The sequence below is a fragment of the Cydia amplana genome, chromosome 19 (genome assembly GCF_948474715.1).
Source record: "Cydia amplana chromosome 19, ilCydAmpl1.1, whole genome shotgun sequence".
Taxonomy (NCBI): Eukaryota; Metazoa; Arthropoda; class Insecta; order Lepidoptera; family Tortricidae; genus Cydia; species Cydia amplana.
The window spans coordinates 4,167,622-4,188,331 of NC_086087.1; the positions used below are offsets into that span (position 1 = coordinate 4,167,622).

At 41.2% G+C, this 20,710-nt stretch overlaps 2 protein-coding genes across 3 annotated transcripts in view; one reads left to right on the forward strand and one right to left on the reverse strand.

Moving 5' to 3' along the window:
* Positions 1 to 845: 845 nt before the first annotated feature.
* Positions 846 to 11,813, reverse strand: LOC134657316 (protein nessun dorma). Its single transcript, XM_063512890.1, has 10 exons — positions 11,693 to 11,813; positions 11,439 to 11,619; positions 10,982 to 11,195; positions 10,339 to 10,568; positions 9,922 to 10,082; positions 9,178 to 9,388; positions 2,531 to 2,703; positions 1,808 to 1,915; positions 1,458 to 1,612; positions 846 to 976 (listed from the first exon to the last, which is right to left on the reverse strand). Exons 1-10 carry the CDS (start codon positions 11,726 to 11,728, stop codon positions 880 to 882), a joined length of 1,566 nt encoding a protein of 521 aa, XP_063368960.1. The 5' UTR covers positions 11,729 to 11,813; the 3' UTR covers positions 846 to 879.
* A 347-nt stretch (positions 11,814 to 12,160) lies between these two features.
* Positions 12,161 to 20,710, forward strand: part of LOC134657275 (phosphatidylinositol 4-kinase alpha) — a 71,725-nt gene continuing 63,175 nt past the window's right edge. For both annotated transcript variants that reach the window (XM_063512856.1, XM_063512855.1), the window contains exons 1-6: positions 12,161 to 12,335; positions 13,230 to 13,440; positions 15,856 to 16,071; positions 16,300 to 16,796; positions 17,950 to 18,063; positions 18,707 to 18,884. In XM_063512856.1, the coding sequence (XP_063368926.1) occupies positions 12,246 to 12,335; positions 13,230 to 13,440; positions 15,856 to 16,071; positions 16,300 to 16,796; positions 17,950 to 18,063; positions 18,707 to 18,884 (1,306 nt within the window). In that variant the 5' untranslated portion in view covers positions 12,161 to 12,245. The remainder of the gene's footprint in view (positions 12,336 to 13,229; positions 13,441 to 15,855; positions 16,072 to 16,299; positions 16,797 to 17,949; positions 18,064 to 18,706; positions 18,885 to 20,710) is intronic.

Sequence of the window (20,710 nt, forward strand, 5' to 3'; positions counted from 1 at the left end):
ACGGACGAGTACAAGTGTGACAACACGCACACTAACACATTTACGTCGAAGAATTTTATTGTATTCTGAGAGATGAGAAGTCGGATTTGTCGCTCGACCGATCCGCAATTTGTACTGGGCGAGCAAAATCGATAAATCCAGCAATTACATGAGACTAAAATATAATAATTGTGTTTAAATGTAATTAAACGTATGACATGTAAAAAAAATATTACATGTGAAATGTAACACCTTGTTTTTGTAAATTTGATGTCCTCGACCTCTTTTTACAACAAATAACCGAGCAATTAGGCATTTTTTCTGCTGCTGTGTTCACTCGCGCGTCTAGACTCGGTCTAGTTAAAAATTCGAGCGCAACTAGTTTTATTACCCGCGCTAGATCAGTTGATCTTGTACCTAGGCAGAGGGGAAATAGTGCGAATGCCGCATCCCTTCCGTGTTGATCGAAGAATAAATGACAAATATTGTATACTTGTACATATAACTTCAATACAAGATGTTTTCAACCGTTAGGTAAAGCGAAAAACATATTCAAGTTCATACATTATGCCTAATAAATCTCATTTTTTTCGGCATACAAAATTTTTTTTCGCGATTGTGGCTCTGACAGGGTTGAGCCTATACCAAAAATCGTTATTATCAATGGCTAGCCCGAGGGCAACGAAACACATGCTCAGAGGGGCCTACCGCGAACCACGTTCGACGTGTTGCCTCTCTGTCGCACCTGTAAATTCGTACGTAAGTGTGACAGGGAGACAGAGGAGGTTCGCGGTAGACCCTCAGAGCGTCAGGGACGTGCACGCTCGTGACGCTTGGATGGTGCATTCCGTGGTCGAGCCATAAAAATTGAAAATACACCCTATCTGTACTCCATAAGGTTTATAATAAGCTGGCATCTTGCGAAACCATGAGAACCTCCTTCTTGATGTCGCCGGAACCAATCCTGCAGTTCGGCATTATTTCCAGTTCCTTGATACTGGAAAGAAAATGAGGACTTTTAGTGAATATGTATTTGCTTCATATTAACATTTAAATATCTGGGAGACCGAGCTTTGCTCGGAAAACATAAAACCGGCCAAGTGCGAGTCGGACTCGCGCACGGAGGGTTCCGCACCATCAACAAAAGATAGAGCAAAACAAGAAAAAAAACGGTCACCCATCCAAGTACTGACCCCGCCCGACGTTGCTTAACTTCGGTCAAAAATCACGTTTATTGTATGGGAGCCCCACTTAAATCTTTATTTTATTCAGTTTTTAGTATTTGTTGTTATAGCGGCAACAGAAATACATCATCTGTGAAAATTTCAACTGTCTAGCTATCACGGTTCGTGAGATACAGCCTGGTGACAGACGGACGGACGGACGGACAGCGGAGTCTTAGTAATAGGGTCCCGTTTTTACCCTTTGGGTATGGAACCCTAAAAACTCAAATAACACATAGTTGGTGAAGAACTGACCTGCTGAGGTCCTTGCCAGCTGTTTTGTCTAGTTCACAGCGCACACTGTGCTCTGAGCATCCAGAGATGCTGGTGTCGTTGAGCAGCACCGAGGACCCGGAGTAGATCTGGATGCCGACACCACATTTTCTGATGCTGCAGCCTCTTAACTCCACCTGAATGTGTTTAAGAAAAATAAATTAGACTCAAAAATTAAATTTTCAAATGTACTATCAACAACATAGCAATCTAAAAGAACTGTAAGAACTGTTGGAAACTATTGCTAGTGGCCAAACAGTCTAGTCTGGTATTTCGGCGGTTCTAATCTGCCGAAACCTAACTTTTTAACTTTTAAAGCTTGTAAAAATCACCTGGGCGCCTTTGTGAACGACTATTCCCGAGTAGAAGTTGTCGAACGTACAGTTCTCGATGAGTATTTTTGAGCCGAACATCGCTATAACGCCTTGCGCGAAGTCACTCTGAAATAAATAAATAAACTGTGTTTTTTAACATACGAAATTCAATTCAGACATATCAGACTCAACTTTCAAATCACTACATAGTATAAAACAAAGTTGCTCCCCGCTGTCTGTCTATAGTATGTATGCTTAGATCTTTAAAACAACGCAACGGATTTTGATGCGGTTTTTTTTAATAGATAGTGATTCAAGAGTTTATGTATAATTTGTTAACCCGTGCGAAGCCCGGGCGGGTCGCTAGTAGGTAATATAGTAGGCTAATAGATAAATAGGTAGTAGGTAAGGCTATGTGTCCCTTAAGGCCTGCGCATACGCAAAAGTAACTCTGTATGTCTGTTACCTCTTCATATTTGAACCGCTGGACCAATTTAGAAGAAATTTGGTATGGAGATAATTTAAGTGCCGGGAAAAGACTTAAGATAGTTTTTATAACGGAGATAAACATACCTGACAGCTATCAGAATCGTCAGACAGCGCGACAGCAGCTAACAGCCCAAATCCCCCCCCCTCCCCGCTCTCGCCAAGAGAGCGATAAGGAGCGGCGAGTCCCACACACCGTGCGTAAATGCATTCCTTCTCCGTCAAAAAAAAATGACGGTAGTGGGTTATACGTACCTGACAAGTATCAGAATCGTCAGATAGCGCGCAGTTGGCGACGTGCAGCGTGCCCGGGCGCATGACTATGACGGTGTTGACGAGCGCGCAGTTGAGGGTTAGGTCTCGCAGGCGGCAGTCATCGCTTAGCTGCAGTAGGCAGGTTCGCATCTCCGCCGCTTTGAGTGTGGCGCCTGACATGAAAAACAATAACTTTATTTTACAAGTTCCAAAGAAAAAAATTTGGCAAAAATTTAATTTTTGGTACAAGCTTTTATCGCTGACTGTACTTTTCTTACGACAGACAACTAATACTCATCGAGACAATTCTAAAAACCCCTAACACAATTAGGTTGCGTTGTTTCATCACAGAGTTCCTATGGCCACCTCCTGTCTCCATCATCAGATCAGTTCGACAGTACCATATTTTTGTATTGTCATCAGAACTACATACAACTGCCAATTTTCATGACGCTACGATCCTTGGAAGATGGTTAAATTAGTTACCTTAGATTCCATTACATGTTAGTTACATACAGGTCGAGAGTTCCTATGGCCACCTCCTGTCTCCATTATCAGATCAGTTCGACAGTACCATATTATTGTATTGTCATCAGAACTACATACAGCTGCCAATTTTCATGACGCTACGATCCTTGGAAGATGGTTAAATTAGTTACCTTCATACAGGTCGACCTAATAAAAGCTTGTTAAAAATCAGGATAACTTTCGCTCCGATCTGCCCAAAAACACGCCGTCACTTAAGGTAAACGTACTAGTGCTCGACATGCTAATGCCCAATAGATGACACCCTGCTGTCACCTCTATTGACAATGACAAGTTTCAAGATGACATGTACTGTGGGACCGCGTCAAGCACCAGTACGATTTGAGGAGTAGCGCGTTGAGTGAGTGGTTCGTTTTTAGGTTATATTCCCATAAATAAAACAACTTTCCTTGTTTACTAATCAGGTGGTGGTATATTTAAATATAATAGGCGTTTAGATGGAGGGTAACGAGAAGGAGAAGCCTCCAGACGAGGCTGATGATAATGACATGAACTGGGAGACAGTCTCACGTAAACGTAACTTGGATTTGTCACCGACCAAGCTGGAGCCTTCTCCTAAAAAAATAGTAATCGACCCGTCAGAGGCCGGCAAGCAGTCGGGTAATACAATTAATACAGTTGAGCCTAATAACAGTAATGTGGTTGACTTAAACAAAAATAATCCAGCCCAGACAAGTCAAATTAATACGGTTGATTCAAACAAAAATAATTCAGACGAGTTCAACCCACACTTATACAAACACCCCAGTCTAGACAGCAAATACCGAGAGTACAATGCCGAAGATGATGGACCATTTATAGTTCATGTCTCCAGAGAGTCTGCGCCATCTTCCAATGCTTCTCTAAAACCCATCAATGTAGGCCTTCTGCTTACTCAAGCAAATGTTAATAATATCCAGAAAGAAGGTGGTATTAAATCAGTAGGTCGCAACAGAGTAGCAGTAACTTTCTCCACAGCAGCTGATGCAAATAGCTTCCTAAAACACCCGTTACTAGACAAACATAAGTTTATAGCTGATATTCCCTCATACCATGTGTCGCGTATGGGAGTTGTGCGAGGAGTTCCTTCGGATTGGTCTATGGAGGAATTAGTCAACGGCACAAACCTCAAAGAAGGTAGAGGAAAAATCCTTAAGGCCCGACGACTGCAACGAAAGGTGACAAAGGATGATGGCTCCCCATCCTGGGTACCAACCCAGTCGGTGGTGGTTACTTTTGAAGGGCAATCCTTACCATCAAAAATCTTCGCCTACTACACCTCACTAGTTGTAGAAGTATATCAACTGCCAATTATTCAATGCAGGAAGTGCCTTAGGTTCGGACATATTCAAACACAGTGCCGGTCTGATGCCAGATGTTATAAGTGTGCACAAAAACACCCCGGTGATGGATGCAATGTAGCTCCAGAACATGTGACATGTATATTTTGTTCAGGCAGACACTTTGCTACAGAAAAAGTATGCAATGAATATGGTCGGCAAAAGGCCATTAAACTTGCCATGTCTGAACAGAACATCTCATACGCAGAAGCAGCGGCACAGTTCTCAGCAGTTCGCAGGCCATATTCAGATGTAGCAAGAGTCATGTTTGAACCGGTTACAGACTCTTCACAATCTTCCCAGTCCCCAGGCCACCCTAATACTTTCATGCCAACCCCTCCGCCCACCACATCATATCGTAAGACCGTATACCGAGCGCCCCGGACGAGGGTCTCTCTCTCCCCGGGTTATGATAGAGAGGCTCACAAGAATATTGTCCGAACTCCCCCACCTCAACTTCCTAATGGCCATGCTCTGAATGATTCTTCTTCCTACAATAGAATCACTCCCAATGAAGACCTAATGGAGCTCTGTATAAAACTCTTAACAAACATAATCGCTAAGTGGAGCGATTGCCTACCGAACGACGTTGCGCCCCTAATGATCACACTCGCGGAAAGACTTACATTTCATAACGGCCCCCCCGGTCACATTTCTACAATGGAATAGTCGAAGCATTATTCCAAAAAAACCTGACCTTATTCAGCTCATCAACAATCACGGTGTGACTATTGCGGCCATTTCGGAGACGTGGTTACGCCCCGGAGCCTTTTTCAGAGTGCCGGGCTTCTCATGTCTCCGGGAAGATCGTAATGATGGACGCGCCGGATGTGCGTTGTTGATCAAACACGGTTACCCTTTCTCCCAAATTTCTATCCCCCCTCATTCGGATGGGATTAATGCCGTAGCTGCCAAGGTTATGGGCATTAATTTCATCTCTATATATATTCCCCATACTGAAGTAGTTGATATAAATGAATTAAATTCTATTCTCAAATCGGCTCCACCTCCTCTTATAATTTTAGGGGACTTTAATTGTCACAATATGTCATGGGGGTCATACCATTCGGATGCGTTTTCATCTGCCCTGTTGGATTTATTCGATGAAATCAATGTAGGAGTTATTAATGACGGTACTCCCACGCATCGGGTATACCCAGGTCAGAACCCCCAGTCAGTTCTCGATCTATTTGTTTGTTCTCCTAGTTTGTCTTCTTTATTATCCTGGAGGGTATTACGCCAGTCGTTTGGCAGTGACCATTTCCCAATTATTATCACGAAGCCTTCTTCTATTCTCCCAACTCCCTCCCCTGAACCTCTTTTAAAACACAAAATTCAATCAGCAGACTGGCCCAATTATGCATTATTTATAGAGGAAAATATGAAAGAATGGGACACGAGCGAAATGGGTCAAGTTGAAAAATATTTAAAATTTAAAAATGTGTTAATAGAGTCCGCCGATAAATTTATACCAAAAAAGAAACCTGCTAGACTTAAAATCCCATCTCCCCCGTGGTGGAACGCGGACTGTACGGTAGCCGTTAAGGAAAGAGATGCCGCTGAAAAGGCTTTCAACAATTCCGGAAATTTGGATGACTACATTTCTTTAAAAAAAATCTCGGCACGTACAAAGCGCTTCCTAGCAAAGGCTAAAAAGAGGGGATGGAAGGGATTCTGCGAGAGCTTATCTCCTAGAACCCCTCCATCACTGATATGGCGGAACATAAAGAGGTTCAGGGGTTCATTTCATCCAGAGTCTATGCCCACCACAGATGCTCCTTGGCTGTCAGACTTTGCAGATAGACTTGCCCCGCCAACTGCTCCTGAAGCATCCTGCTTGTTACTTCCCCCGCTGTCAGGCACCTTGAGCTCCCTGGACATGCCTTTCTCATATTCAGAGCTCAGTCTAGTGCTTAGTGGATTGAGAAATACTACACCTGGAGAGGATGGCATACCATACTGTTTCCTGTCTAAGCTAAATTCATATTCACAAGAGTATCTGCTTGGTATTCTAAACCACGCCTTTGACACGGGAGAGATTCCAGTTGACTGGAAGACCCAAGTTATTATCCCAATCCTAAAACCGTCTAAAAACCCAGACGAGTCTAGCTCATATCGCCCGATTGCTCTTTCCGCGACAATGGGAAAGATATTAGAGCATCTGGTTAAAAATAGATTGGAGTGGTTTGTGGAAAACAAAGGTATCCTGGCTGACACGCAGTTTGGCTTCCGAAAGGGCCGTAGTACAATGGACAGTTTAAATATTTTAGCAACTGATATCCGACTTACCCTTTCAAAAAACGAATATCTGCTGGGATGTTTTCTAGATATTTCTGCGGCCTACGACAATGTCCTTCTTCCGGTGCTCAGGGCAAAAATGCTACATCTGAGCATTCCCGCGAAGATTGTACATATTGTCACCAAATTGTTCATGGGTAGGTCAATTAAAATTAGGAATGGTAATTCTTATTACCCTCCTCGAACTTTGTGGCGTGGTCTTCCGCAAGGATCGGTGCTCAGCCCCCTACTTTACAGTATCTACACCTACGACTTGGAGCAATCTGTCCTATCCTTCTGTAATATCTTGCAGTATGCTGATGATCTAGTCTTATACACCTCAGCAAAGTCAATGGACAAAGCCACTGCTAGTCTAAATACAGCTTTGGGTTACCTCAAGGATTGGCTTGATGAACATGGTTTGACCCTATCACCAACAAAAAGTTGTGTAGTGACTTTCAGTCGCAGAAGGATCATGCCTGCCGCAGATGTCCGTTATGGTGGTGTTGTGATTCCAAGTAAAGAGTCAGTAAAATTTCTAGGTGTTATATTAGACCACAAAATGTCTGGCACCTCACACCACAAATATGTACTGGGTAAATGTGAGAAAAATATTAATATTCTGCGAGCGTTGTCAGGTGTCTGGTGGGGCTCCCATCCTTATTGCCAGAAGCTACTATATAATGCCATCATACGCAGCCATATGGACTATGGGTCATTTTTAATGGAACCCTGTAATAAGGATGGCCTAGATAAATTAGACCTTATACAGGCTAAATGTTTAAGGATCATACTAGGTGCTATGCTTCCTTCTCCCAAAAATGGCATGCAGGTGGAAGGTGTTGAACCGCCGTTATCTCTACGCAGACAATACCTCGCCGACAGGTTCTTGATTAAAGCCAGCTCTTATAACAACCACTTGCTGCTTCCACGCTTGCGAGCACTGGCACTGGAGGTCACTGAAAACCGATATTGGACATATAAAGCCTTTCCCAGAATAGTAATTTCTTTTTCAAAATTAATTAATATTCACCCCAGTGTATACCAATCTGGTACTAACCCTTTATTTGAAGTGGCGTTTGAGACCTTAATATACTCACCAAAAGTTATATTAGATATAGGAATTTTCAAAAATGATACAGGGGCAAACAACAAACTCAATAAATTTTTGGAAAAATGGCAAAAATACTTACCGGTTTTTACTGATGCATCTAAGGTGGATCCTACAAGATGCGTGGGAGCAGCGGTGTGGATTCCTCGGTACAATATTGCCCTCCCATTTAAATGTCCTCCTCAAGCATCCATTTTCACCGGTGAGGCAGTTGCTATTCTTGAGGCGGTAAAATATGCAGACACACATAACATTAAAAAAACAATTATCTTCTCTGACAGCAGGAGTTGCCTGCAGGCAATTGTAGGCAATCAATTCAAATTTAAAGCAAAATTTCCATTGATCCTTGAAATTAAGGCTGTGCTACGTAGGTGTGAACTGAGGGGCCTACATATTGTTCTCGGATGGGTTCCAAGCCACTGTGGTATTAGAGGTAATGAGATGGCTGATATATGGGCAAAACAGGCGATTGAGATTGGATCAATAAAACAGGAAATTTACAGTACTGACCTGTTGAGTTGTGCACTATCTGATATGTTTGATTCATGGCAGGAACAATGGGATACCTCTAGATTAGAGACCGGTAAACATTATGGCTGTATACAACCTCGAATTACTCGAAAACCGTGGTTCTATCGATTCCGTACTTCTCCGAAATGGGTAATATCCACCATTTGTCGCTTACGCTTAGGCAAAGTATGTACCCCGTTATTTCTGGCTATGATTGGTGTCCGTGCGAATTCAATGTGTGAATGTGGGTTGGATGAGGGCAACTTGGACCACATCTTCTTTGCTTGTTCAAAATGTAGCTACTCGCTGTACGATGTATTACCCGAAAATGTTCCAAGACCTATATGCTTTAGCTCGCTACTTTGTCACATGGATACTAAGCTAACTTCTATCCTAATTAAATATTTACAAACGAATAACATTAAACTCTAAATAACGTCTTATCTTTTCTAATTTAACTCGTTTAATTCATGTCAATTTATACTCTATATCTTTATCTATATTATATATATTATATATATAAAGTATTCTTCTCTTCCACTTCCTTCATGTTGGCACTACTAACGTTCTGTCACCCGCTTCCCGCTTTTTTGCTAATTTTTGTATTCGTCATGTGTTTGTCTGTGATGTTCATAACAATTATTTGTTTTTAGGGTTTCCCAACTACATCCTTCCAAAAATACAAAATTATTATACCGAACATTCTCCTCACGTGTGAAAGTCAACACCGACATTGGCAAATTCACCCTGGGCAAAATTGCAGGGAGTAAGCCAGGAGAAAAAAAAAAAAAAAAAAAAAAAGCACCAGTACGTTTACCTTATATGTTGCGACGTCAAACTATACGTCTCCTTTACCTGATTACTTACTTTAAAACCATAGTTACCTTTGAAACTGCACAGCGAAATCTGTGACAGCGGCATCTCAGGCAGCTCATAGTTGGGACTGCACACGACCATGTCTTCAGGCTCCAGTGCCAGGGCTTCCTCCGCAGACACCAGCACGCTGAGGATCTGATCCTTAGAGACCCGGGAGCGGAGGAATTTGGATATCTCCTCGAATTCAGAGATTGAGCCGCCTTGCCAGAGAGCTACCACCTGGAAAATTATTATCTTAATTAATTTTGTACTAAAAAGAGCCGTCTAATAACTAAAATACAATGTACAATGCAGTGAAGCTTGAGTCGGACTTAATTACTTACTGCGTTATTCATAAACGTCTACTAAGTTAATCAGCTGATGATCGTCGTTTGTCCCTCTCTATGGCATAACGACAGATAGGGACAAACGACTATCATCAACTGATTAAGTTAGCAGCCGTTTATGAATAACGCCATTAGTTTTTGATCCGACCCCTACGGGTTTTTTAGACATTTCATTCACGTTCCACATAAAAAATACATTATTAAAAATTGGGTAAGGTACGGAACCCTTGGAACGCCAGTCCGACTCGCACTTTTTTTCTATTGAGCAGGCCCTCATCATTATCGTATAGTATAGGCATCTAGGTAGATATTTTCATCTGAACAAGCACTCTAACGCCTTGACAATAGAGGCGTGTTCAGATATTTGTGAGCGCCTTGATCGTTCCGATATATCTGATGGCGACTGTACACTAAGTAACTACTCACATTCTTTTGTGCCTTGTGTTTCTGCCACTTGCTCGTTGCTTTGGCTAGGTACTGTTCCCGGATCAGCGGGTTCTCATACAGCGTCCATTTTGACATGAGCCCGTCCAGGCGGGCGCTCATCTCCGCATATAGGGATATGTATGATGGGGGCAGGAGGGAATCTGTAACATTTGACATGTAGAGTATGACCAAGTATCACTGCTGCACATTGCAGCAGGTGATCTAGTAGTAAGGCAGTCGCAAACCAGAGCTTTAGGGTTCATACTAATCCTAAAAAGGCCTCATTTTCCCTGGGTCACAATGGTCACATAACTCAAATGGCAGTTTTTGTAATAACTAGTGACTGAGGCATACCTTGGAATTAGGCAGCCTACTTGTAATATTCTGTGGTATGACTGTTGTATAAAATAATCTTACCATCTTCATCAGTTAATCCCCTGTCACAAATAGACGAGTCCAGCTCTTTCAGTTTCTCATAAGCGTTAACCGCACTGCTCCGTAGCAGAGTTATAGTGCGAGCAACACAGTTGGGTATGGTGCCGTCGTACGTGTCCATCCACAGTTGCATGCGGTCTTCAATTGTGTTGGGAAGGACTACTTTGTCGTCTTGGTCGTCCCAGGGCATCCAGATGTTGGTGTAGTAGAATCTGTGGAATTATTTCATTTTATTAATTTTAGAATGAATAAATAGTTGAGATAACAATACAAAGATGAGGGCTTGAATCAGACATTATCAGAATTTGTGTATTTACATCCAAGTCAATGTTATCAAATATATTAAAAAGAATAACAAGAGTGATATAAAAATAGTGATTGAAATTCAAAAAAATAATTTGAATGATAATGATCATTTTCTGAACTAGACTCACCTAAGTTCCAAATAACCACCAAGAGATAAGAAATTAGAATGAGACTGGTATTAGGTAGAAATAAGGGTTACTTATTACCCAGTGTTCGATAGTCAAAGGTGATTAGTTCTATACCTCTATCACGATTTAAGTATAAGATGTTTTAGGGACTTAATTACATTTACAATTGTCTGATAATGGTGAACAGTTACCTTAACAAATCAATAAATTCTGCCGTAGTAGCATCATTAAGGCATTGTTCCCGCTGCTGAGTAGTCGGCCAAAGCTCTATTAATGGCACATCCTCCACTGTCTCCGGAAGTGACACCGCTTCATGCTGCACACTAAGTACTTCCACAGATGCTGACAGCGCTTCAAAGTCCACGGATGACACTGTCACATATGCTATGCATGGAAATCTGACCTCTGAAAATTACGTAAGTTATTTTTAATTCCTCTGAACTTCTTATAAGATATTTAGAAAGTCATAGCCACCCCAAAAAACTTGCCAAGATATATTATATGCAGTTTTTATTTGCTTTGATTCGATGTAGCACAAATGCGTGGGTTATACTTATGGTCAGTCATCTGAAGCCCATAATATTCTGCTGCGAAAATTGTACAAAAACTCATTAGCCACAAGAACCAAAACTTAATTAACTGACTTACCAAACCTCTTGCAAAACTGTTTCGACAGTTTCCACAAAGCATCCCAACCAACCGGTTCCACTAGAAGTTCGGCCTGCGCACTCCACTGCTCGAGGGCGGTCCCGCGGCCCGCACTGAACACGCGCACCAACTCTTGCCGGATCTCGCTGCCGCTCCGATTGAAATTATACACGGACATCATCTACAACAACAAAAACAACCTCAGTTTCATTTTGAACTCTGGGAAAAAATGAATCCATGAACGAGATACTTACTTTGGAATTAGAATCAGTTTGAGACTTAATTAACATATTATAACGCCTGCGGAAATTAGTTTTAAATTATTTTATTGTGATAGCTCACTAATTCATTCTAATTATTCCAAAACCCGCCTTTTGAGTTCGTCTCGTCTGTTTTCCGTTCGTTTGAAAAACGTAACTGTCAATTAACCTAACCCAATTTACGTCAACGTGAATACGTTCGGATACTTCGATAAAATGCTTAAACTTAATAAAAATACTTGCGCAAATATATTTGTATTCTTTGAACAGAATGATCAAGCTTCATGATCTGCAATCAGCAGAAGAACTTAGCTAATCATGCGCATGTTAAACTGTCGTTTACTTGCTCCAGCGTAGATCACCGGTTAACGGGTTTGCGTATGGTGTTTGGGTCACGTCACTAGTTTGAAAATCAATGCAGACTTATCCAGGCAACCCTGCCTTTACTGTCAGCAGTGTCAGCCCAGCCTGTGTTGATGGGCGACATGGAAAAGTGACTAACTTATTATTTAAATAAAAAATGATTAGTATAATAACAACATAAACAATGTCGATGGACGAAAACGAATTCTTCAAGCAGACCGTGCAACATCTGGCCCGTTGTCTGTCCAACATACAGCCGACACCATGGGAAAAAGTAAGTCATATCTTGAGTAATAGGATTTTGCGAAATCCCTTTTTAACAAGGACACATATTGTAATAGAGTTTTTAATTTATAGGTGTTTGAACTTTGACCAATTCCTGATAAACAGATACGTATCTTATGAATACTAGAAAAATGTATGGGTCTGTTTGAGATGTTTAGCACCACTGATAAATTTCCTATTTGTTTGTTATGATCTCATCAAAACCTCATCATTTCCGTTTTGATATGAACTTATGAACATTCAAGTCAAAAGTAATTGTAGCCATTATTTTAGCCTCTTCAATTCTTAAATCTATTTGTATAATTTGTAAAGATCAATCTTGTTGAGGCCTTGACCTGTCATAGTTCAAGCCCTTACCTCATAGGATGGTTTCTGTACATTTTTTGTATGATTGAACCCATGGTGGGGATTTATTACATGCTTGCTTTTTACACCATCATTTTTCAGCAACATTTGGCAAACAGCAATTATATTTTTTTGAAAATATTTGAAACTTTGGAGATTTTTGTATTTTCTTTTTCCAAGATAACATGCGTGGTAAAATTATAACAAGTTATCAAAATATTCATAAAGTGATGTAAACACATGGAAAAAAATGTATCTTTTTATAATTTATTTATATTTAGACTTTATAAAAACAAAGAAAAATTTTAGAAAAACTTTAAAGTGTTGTATATTGTCTTACATACAATATTCGAAAATCAATTGAAAACATCACAGTCAACAAACATTTGTTTCAACAAATTTCTTCTTATTTTCAGTAAATCTTAAAGAAACTATACCATACATGCTATGCACTACATAGCACCAATTCTTACACGATCAACAGCTCTTGTTACGAATATTATTCATTTTCTTAATAAGACTTTTTGCTGTCTTACAGGTAAACACCCTGTTCATGCTATGCCCGCAAGCAAGCTCAACACTCGTAGTTACAACCCGGAGCATGGAGGCCTGCATAGCCCTAGGGCTGTACTACTTGCAGAGCGGCATGCAGCACCAGGATAAGCTGCATCCGTACTTCCTGAAGGTGCTGAAGTGTCTCACTACGGCTCAGTTTGAGGAGTCGGTGTGCCGGATAAAGAGTGGTGACCGTAAGTTTATTTTTTTACATATGAAACTGGTGTGGGGTGCTTCTTACTCATCAAAGGAATTTAAACAGTCTGTACAGGTGTTATGATCCATATTTCTAAGGACTAAGCTGTCATGCTGCTGCACTTAAATATGGAATGTAATAACTGTGTTAAAGGTTTACATTCCTTTGACTAGCAGCTTTCTGGTATAGTGTGGTGGGAAAAACATTTGCCATAAATATGCAATTTTCCATTAATATAATATGGCAATAAGATTGTTTACACATTAATAATGTTAATTAGTCACATATAGTTTGTCAAAGGACTGTCTCATTTCAAACATAGAGAGAATCATACTATCTTTGTCTTACACTAGTACTAGCACTCAAAAGAAAAGCATGAGTATAGTATAGTTTTTTTTTGTTCTTATTTACTAACAAATTGTTTTGACCAACAATTTTTTTTTAATACAATAAATGGCAAACACTTAATGTAAATATAGCCCCACAAAACTCAATTGCTGAATTGATGTCTTAGGGTGATGTTTGTTGACAATAAAAAATGCCATATAAATATGTTGAATTATTTATTTCACATATGGTTTTTATATGGGACACACTGGAAGCTCCACTGCAGATCGGAATGCGTTATGGTAATGTGAGGCTGGGGCAGCATCTAAACAGATAATGTTAAAGTCATTAGGCCTAACACAGGAGCGGCGCGACAGTATCTCGCCCGCAAGGTAGATTACCCATCCTTTTGTAATTGTATTAACTAAAGAGGGACGGGTAGTCTATCTCGCGGGCGAGATACAGTTGCGCCACTCCTGTGCTAGCTCGGCTGATAGGAAAAAAGTAACGCAGGGGCAGGAGAAACTCTTGGGGGCAAAATAAACGATTGAAATATTTTTTCGTATTCAACTTGACCGTATATAAAACTATAATTATGTGTTCTTTGTGTATTCTATGAGCTTTGATAAATCGGTCTGTACAGTCACCAGTAATAATATGTTACTCTATGAAGGCCGCATATGTGACGCACTCTTATTGCGCTACAAATAAGATCGTGTTAGATATTTTTGCGGCCTTTGTTGTGTAACATATTATTGCAGGTGACTGTACGACCTTACACTGTACGGCTTTATGAATAAATTGGTGCATAAATAATTGATTTTTTTCTCGAATGTTGAAATTCGAATATAAAATTGAACATCAATCATTTAATTTTATTTTTTCAATGTCATTATATATTTAATTTTAGGTACTTACTCAGAAAGGTTATTTGGGTACTCTGAAATAAAAAATAATATAATTAATATTTATAATGATATTGATTATCATTATCAGTTTATGTCGGGAGATTGGAGAGTTATAATTTTTTTCATAGTGAACCATAGTAGTACAAAAACAAGGTTGATTTTTGTAATTAGGGAGTGAGTTTTTTTTTAGTCACCTGACAATTTATTATACCTACTAAAAGCAACACTGACCCTACCAACTGTGGACCTTATGGTTTGAAAAAAGGATTGCGAATTGCCATTTAATAGTGGATAATGAAATAATGATATTATAAAAAAAAAGTAACTTGCCATAGTAACAATTACCAGCAAGAGCATAACAAATGAGTACAACATTGTGTAGTTAATCAACTCGAACAGTTGGCATACCAACATGTTTCACATCTTTTATACACCCTAATATTTAATCAAGTGTTCGGTGTTATGACTCATGAGTATGAGCTATATGGCTGGGTTCAGATGACATCAATCTCATGTTTGCAATTTTGGAGTTTATACGATTGTAATAAAGTATAAAATTGATAAATGCATTTGACGTTAATTTTACTACTTCGTTTATGTATGTCCTTTAGCATTTGTGTTGTTTTATATTTTATAATTAGTTTTATTAGCGGAATTTACTTTTAAAAAATGCAGAGATATTTTAAATCGGCCCATTAGTATGATATTTGTAATCAATTTCAACTTTTACCCAAATATTCGTGTTGAATTTTGTTGCCGAAGAAAAGATTCTTTGTTCAGAGAAAAAATGTGACGCAGACTAATATTTACGTTAATATGATACATTGTTTCTGTACAGTCATATGTAAAAATATGGGTGCATACTCAAAATTATGTCCCTTACTTCTTAATTCGCCGACACACCTATTAGCTATGGAACATATTTCTGCTCTAAACTGTACCACTGAAACTCATACCCAAAGCGTTCTAGAATCATCGAATTTAAACAGTTGTGGGACATACTAACATCGAATAATTTTACGATTTAGACTCACTTGTTTTAAGTCACTCGCGCGACATGTTTTGGAGAGCCTAGGTCTCCTTTCTCAAGCACTAACAGTGCGAGCAGCGTTCACGACAGCCGTGTATCGCGTACCACATTCGCGCATTCTAGAATCATCTTAATCTTTTTTTAACAGGTATCCCCATGTCAGAGAAGTTCAGCTTCTGCCTGAACACGCTCCTGTCCGACGTGGCCACGAAACAGCCGCCGCTGCGCGAGGAGATCATCACGGCGCAGATCGAGCTGATGGCGAGCCTCACGCAGGTCATCCTGGACTGTCATCAGACCAGGGACTATAGCGGATCGGTGTCCAAACTGCAACTGTGCAAGGGGACTATACCTGTGCTTATAGGTTTGTTTTAAAAATGAGTTGAAAAGAGTTCATCGCACAGGCTTCCTCTAAGGAGTCTAAGGAAAGTAGATTTTAAGTCAGTGCTACGCCCTTGCAGGGTTACCATGTATCAAATCCTTACGTAACACCTTTGGTTTGGTTTTTTGCATGAAATAAATGAAATGAAAGGATGGCTATGAAAGGGGTCCCTTATCGCGAGATATTTATTAAACAATTATATATTTCTAGGTCTCGCGAGATCCATGGGCCGGTTCGCCACCATCGACCCCCCTCTCCTCTGCCGCCTGTTTCCCCAACCGCCCAGCCCAGTCAAAAACAAGGAACCCGAACCCAACTTCGAATACTCCACGCTAGACAAAAAGAGGAAATTCAACCAATTCCGACCGATCATACCCAGATCTCTATCAGGAAATTTAAATCCAGTAGAGCATATTATGGAAAACGGGAACGATACTGTAGACGGCGGCGTAAAAAGGGGATCTCTTAACAGCTACCATTCCGTCCCCTACGACCCTACGACTTACTTTTTCCACAAGTTCGGGTCTAGCTTCAACCAGTTCCCATACATGAGGTTCTCCGAGTCTCCAGAGAGGAGGATAAATGTGCAGTTCTACGTGAGATATTTGCAGAACATTCTGTCGTATGCGAAGAAGTTGCTGACCAAAGAGTTGCTGGCGTTTTTGGATGAGGAGGCCGATGATATTTACGCGGCTGGGCAAATACAGGTACTATTTTATTCATTCACGCATGTTTCTATAATTCTGAGTGTTCCAAACACTGACAATCCAACCTCTAGACTGAGCTTAGGCCAATTCTTTCATGAAACCGATGCTGCCAAAAATACGGGGGTGCGGGGGGACGAGGTGAGCGAATCCCGTGCCGTGATTGGTCCGTTCAACCAATCACGGCACGGGATTGACTCGAAGATGGAGTAACGCTACCGTATGTGTGGCAGAGGGGGTAGCGCGACTATGCTATGTCTAGAGGTTGGATTGTCTGTGGTTCCAAACTATAGGGTATGATGACTGTATTTAAAATAAATTGTTTTACACCATGCAAGATATAAAGCACCAGATTATTAGAGAAACGTAGACAGCAGTTATTTTTAGACATAATTTTCAGTTTAAAACCCGTATAAAACAATAAAGAGTAGGTAATTTGATTGTGACGGCACATGCTAGTGTTTCATATAAATTCCATAGTAGCAAATCGTTGTGAGTGTTGTGACATTTCGAAAAAGATACTGATCTGACTATTAGTCAAATACCCTATTGTTTTTGTGTTTAAGAATATCTCAAGCTTATGTTTTATGTTGTCTGTTATAACGTTTGAATTACTAGTACTAATGTAAAATGTAGTGTAATGTGTGTAATGTATGTATGTGTAGCGTTATGTTTTTCACAAAAACAAGCGTGAAAAATGGGTCCTATGCTTTCCAGATGTTGTGTGGTGTTGTCATACGTACATAATTACTAGAAATAAGGCCCTCTCTTTTCTCCCTGTTATAAATTGACATGTGTGGGTAGATAAGAAGATCTGCGGGTACCTCCAGTCCGGTTCTAGCTAGCAAGCCAGCACACGTATAGTCAGCAGCAGAAGTTGCTAAGCGGGCGAGGTGTTCAAAATTACCATGACACGCTCTTATGCTCTTAACAATAGAGTCGCGACAAGATCATTTTGAACACCATGGCCGCTTAGCAACTTCTGCTGCTGACAGTACGTAACACCCCCGAAGTATCGATCAAGAATTTCCGCACGGTGATACGGAATCTGTAAACAAATTCACCCAAATGTTCCGTTTTAATATCAACCTTATTATCTTGGAAGTAGGTTTAAATTTCATTGCCAGCTTATAAAATACGTGTGATACTTAACCAGGTTTTCCCGTACAAGTCGTTCTCCGAGACGCTGAACCTAGTTATGGTGACGTTGCTGAGAGAGATACTACAGCACCAGAAAGATCTACCCGGACCATTCACCAAAGATGTGCAAGTAAGTTAAGATTCATCATCATCATCATCATCATCATCATCATCATATCAGCCGTTTATCGCCCACTGCTGAGCATAGGCCTCTCTTCGAGTACGCTTCGAGTAAGATTACATTAGAAGTTTAGAGTGCAAGTGAGCGCTTCATGTGAATTGTACATTATGTACATGTTGTACCAGACGAAATACTAGAACCAATTATCGTTAAGTATGGTACCTGTATCAATCCTTAAAGAACTATCAGATTTGCCATACAAACAACTAAAACTTTAGACTGCACCTTGGTATATCACTTGGTACTAGTGTTGTGAATAACGCTCATTTCGAGGCTTAAAGACTCGAACCCTTAAGACTCTCGAGGCTTAACGCCTCAAAGGCGGCAAAGACGATTTCTTAAATCCATACGCGTAAAATAAATAAATACAATTCTCAAATATAGTCGAGTCTTCAAGACTTAAGAGTCTTGAGGGCTCGAGTTTTTAAGCCTAAAAATAAACGTTATTTACAACACTACTTGGTACCTCATGTTACATACGTTACCATGTTTTTATAGCCCAATACTAAAATGTCAATTCGACAACATTAATTATTTTTTGTGTGTCTTAACTTTAAAATGTAAAGCTTATACATATCCATTAATTGTGCAGGAATTCGTGAAATGCCTGTTCCTGAGCGGTCAAACAGAGCTGCAGTCGCGCCACCACGACGCCTCCGAGAAGGAAGACAGAGAAAGTAACTTCGCCACCGTCAACAAGTTCAAGGTCAACGTCATGGCGAACTCGGCGTGCGTCGATCTACTCGTGTGGGCCATTGGCGATGAGACAGGTATATCATGTGACTCATGCGTTAGAGAGAGACAGCTGCAGTCGCGTCAGAGAGAGCAACTTCGCCACCGTCAACAAGTTCAAGGTCAACGTCATGGCGAACTCGGCGTGCGTCGATCTACTCGTGTGGGCCATTGGCGATGAGACAGGTATATCATGTGACTCATGCGTTAGAGAGAGACAGCTGCAGTCGCGTCAGAGAGAGCAACTTCGCCACCGTCAACAAGTTCAAGGTCAACGTCATGGCGAACTCCGCGTGCGTCGACCTACTCGTGTGGGCCATTGGCGATGAGACAGGTATATCATGTGACTCATGCGTTCGGGAGAGACAGCAGCAGTCGCGTCAGAGAGAGCAACTTCGCCACCGTCAACAAGTTCAAGGTCAACGTCATGGCGAACTCCGCGTGCGTCGATCTACTCGTGTGGGCCATTGGCGATGAGACAGGTATATCATGTGACTCATGCGTTAGAGAGAGACAGCTGCAGTCGCGTCAGAGAGAGCAACTTCGCCACCGTCAACAAGTTCAAGGTCAACGTCATGGCGAACTCCGCGTGCGTCGACCTACTCGTGTGGGCCATTGGCGATGAGACAGGTATATCATGTGACTCGTGCGTTAGAGAGAGACAGCTGCAGTCGCGTCAGAGAGAGCAACTTCGCCACCGTCAACAAGTTCAAGGTCAACGTCATGGCGAACTCGGCGTGCGTCGACCTACTCGTGTGGGCCATTGGCGATGAGACAGGTATATCATGTGACTCATGCGTTAGGGAGAGACAGCAGCAGTCGCGTCAGAGAAGGAAGACAGAGAGAGCAACATCGCCACCCTCAACAAGTTCAAGGTCAACGTCATGGCGAACTGGGCGTGCGTCGACCTACTCGTGTGGGCCATTGGCGATGAGACAGGTATATCATGTGACTCATGCGTTAGGGAGAGACAGCAGCAGTCGCGTCAGAGAAGGAAGACAGAGAGAGCAACTTTGCCACCGTCAACAAGTTCAAGGTCAACGTCATGGCGAACTCGGCGTGCGTCGACCTACTCGTGTGGGCCATTGGCGATGAGACAGGTATATCATGTGACTCATGCGTTAGAAAGAGACAGCTGCAGTCGCGTCAGAGAGAGCAACTTCGCCACAGTCAACAAGTTCAAGGTCAACGTCATTGCGAACTCCGCGGTGATCTGCCCGTCTGGGCCTCTGGCGATGCGACAGGAATATTGTAGCAATTTTTTTTATACGGGTTACTTACTCGAATTTGACCATAAAGAGCGATATTTCGACTAAAAAGTACGTGGAAAAGATTACTCGTACCCTCCAATTATGTTCACCACAAAAGGACTATGCGTCAAAATGGTCCCAAAACCAACAGAGTTGAGAGTTAGGTCATTAGATAGGTATTTCTCTGTTCTTCATTTCGTTCTATGGGCACCAAGCGGAATTCTATTGCAGAACTGAGATATTGGTATTTTAGTCAAAATATCGTCACCCTTATTACCTAGGCAATAGAGTCCACCGCCGGGCGAGCGCGGAAAATCATTCGGTGTGCTCGCCCGGCGGTGCGCGAACATCTACCCTGCAGCAATTAATTTACTTACTTGGACTCTATTGCCTAGGTAATAAGGGTGACGACATTTTTGGCTACAATACCAATATCTCAGTTCTGCAATGGAATTCCGCTCGGTGCCCATAGAACAAAATGAAGTACATAGAAATACCTATCTAATGACCTTACTCTCATTTCTGTCGGCGTTGGGTCCAGGCTCCATACAAAGTTGCCCATGGTCCTTTTATCAAATAAACATATCTTTACCTTTTATGTTACCAGGATCCAA

Bases quoted from the DNA above. Each gene is read 5' to 3' on its own strand.
- LOC134657316 (XM_063512890.1), bottom strand. From the start codon at position 11,728: ATGTTAATTAAGTCTCAAACTGATTCTAATTCCAAA. The intron at 9,389-9,921 runs GTGAGTAGTTAC...ATAATTTTCCAG, and splicing joins AACACAAGGCACAAAAGAAT to GTGGTAGCTCTCTGGCAAGG. The intron at 1,613-1,807 runs GTGATTTTTACA...AAACACATTCAG, and splicing joins TCGTTCACAAAGGCGCCCAG to GTGGAGTTAAGAGGCTGCAG.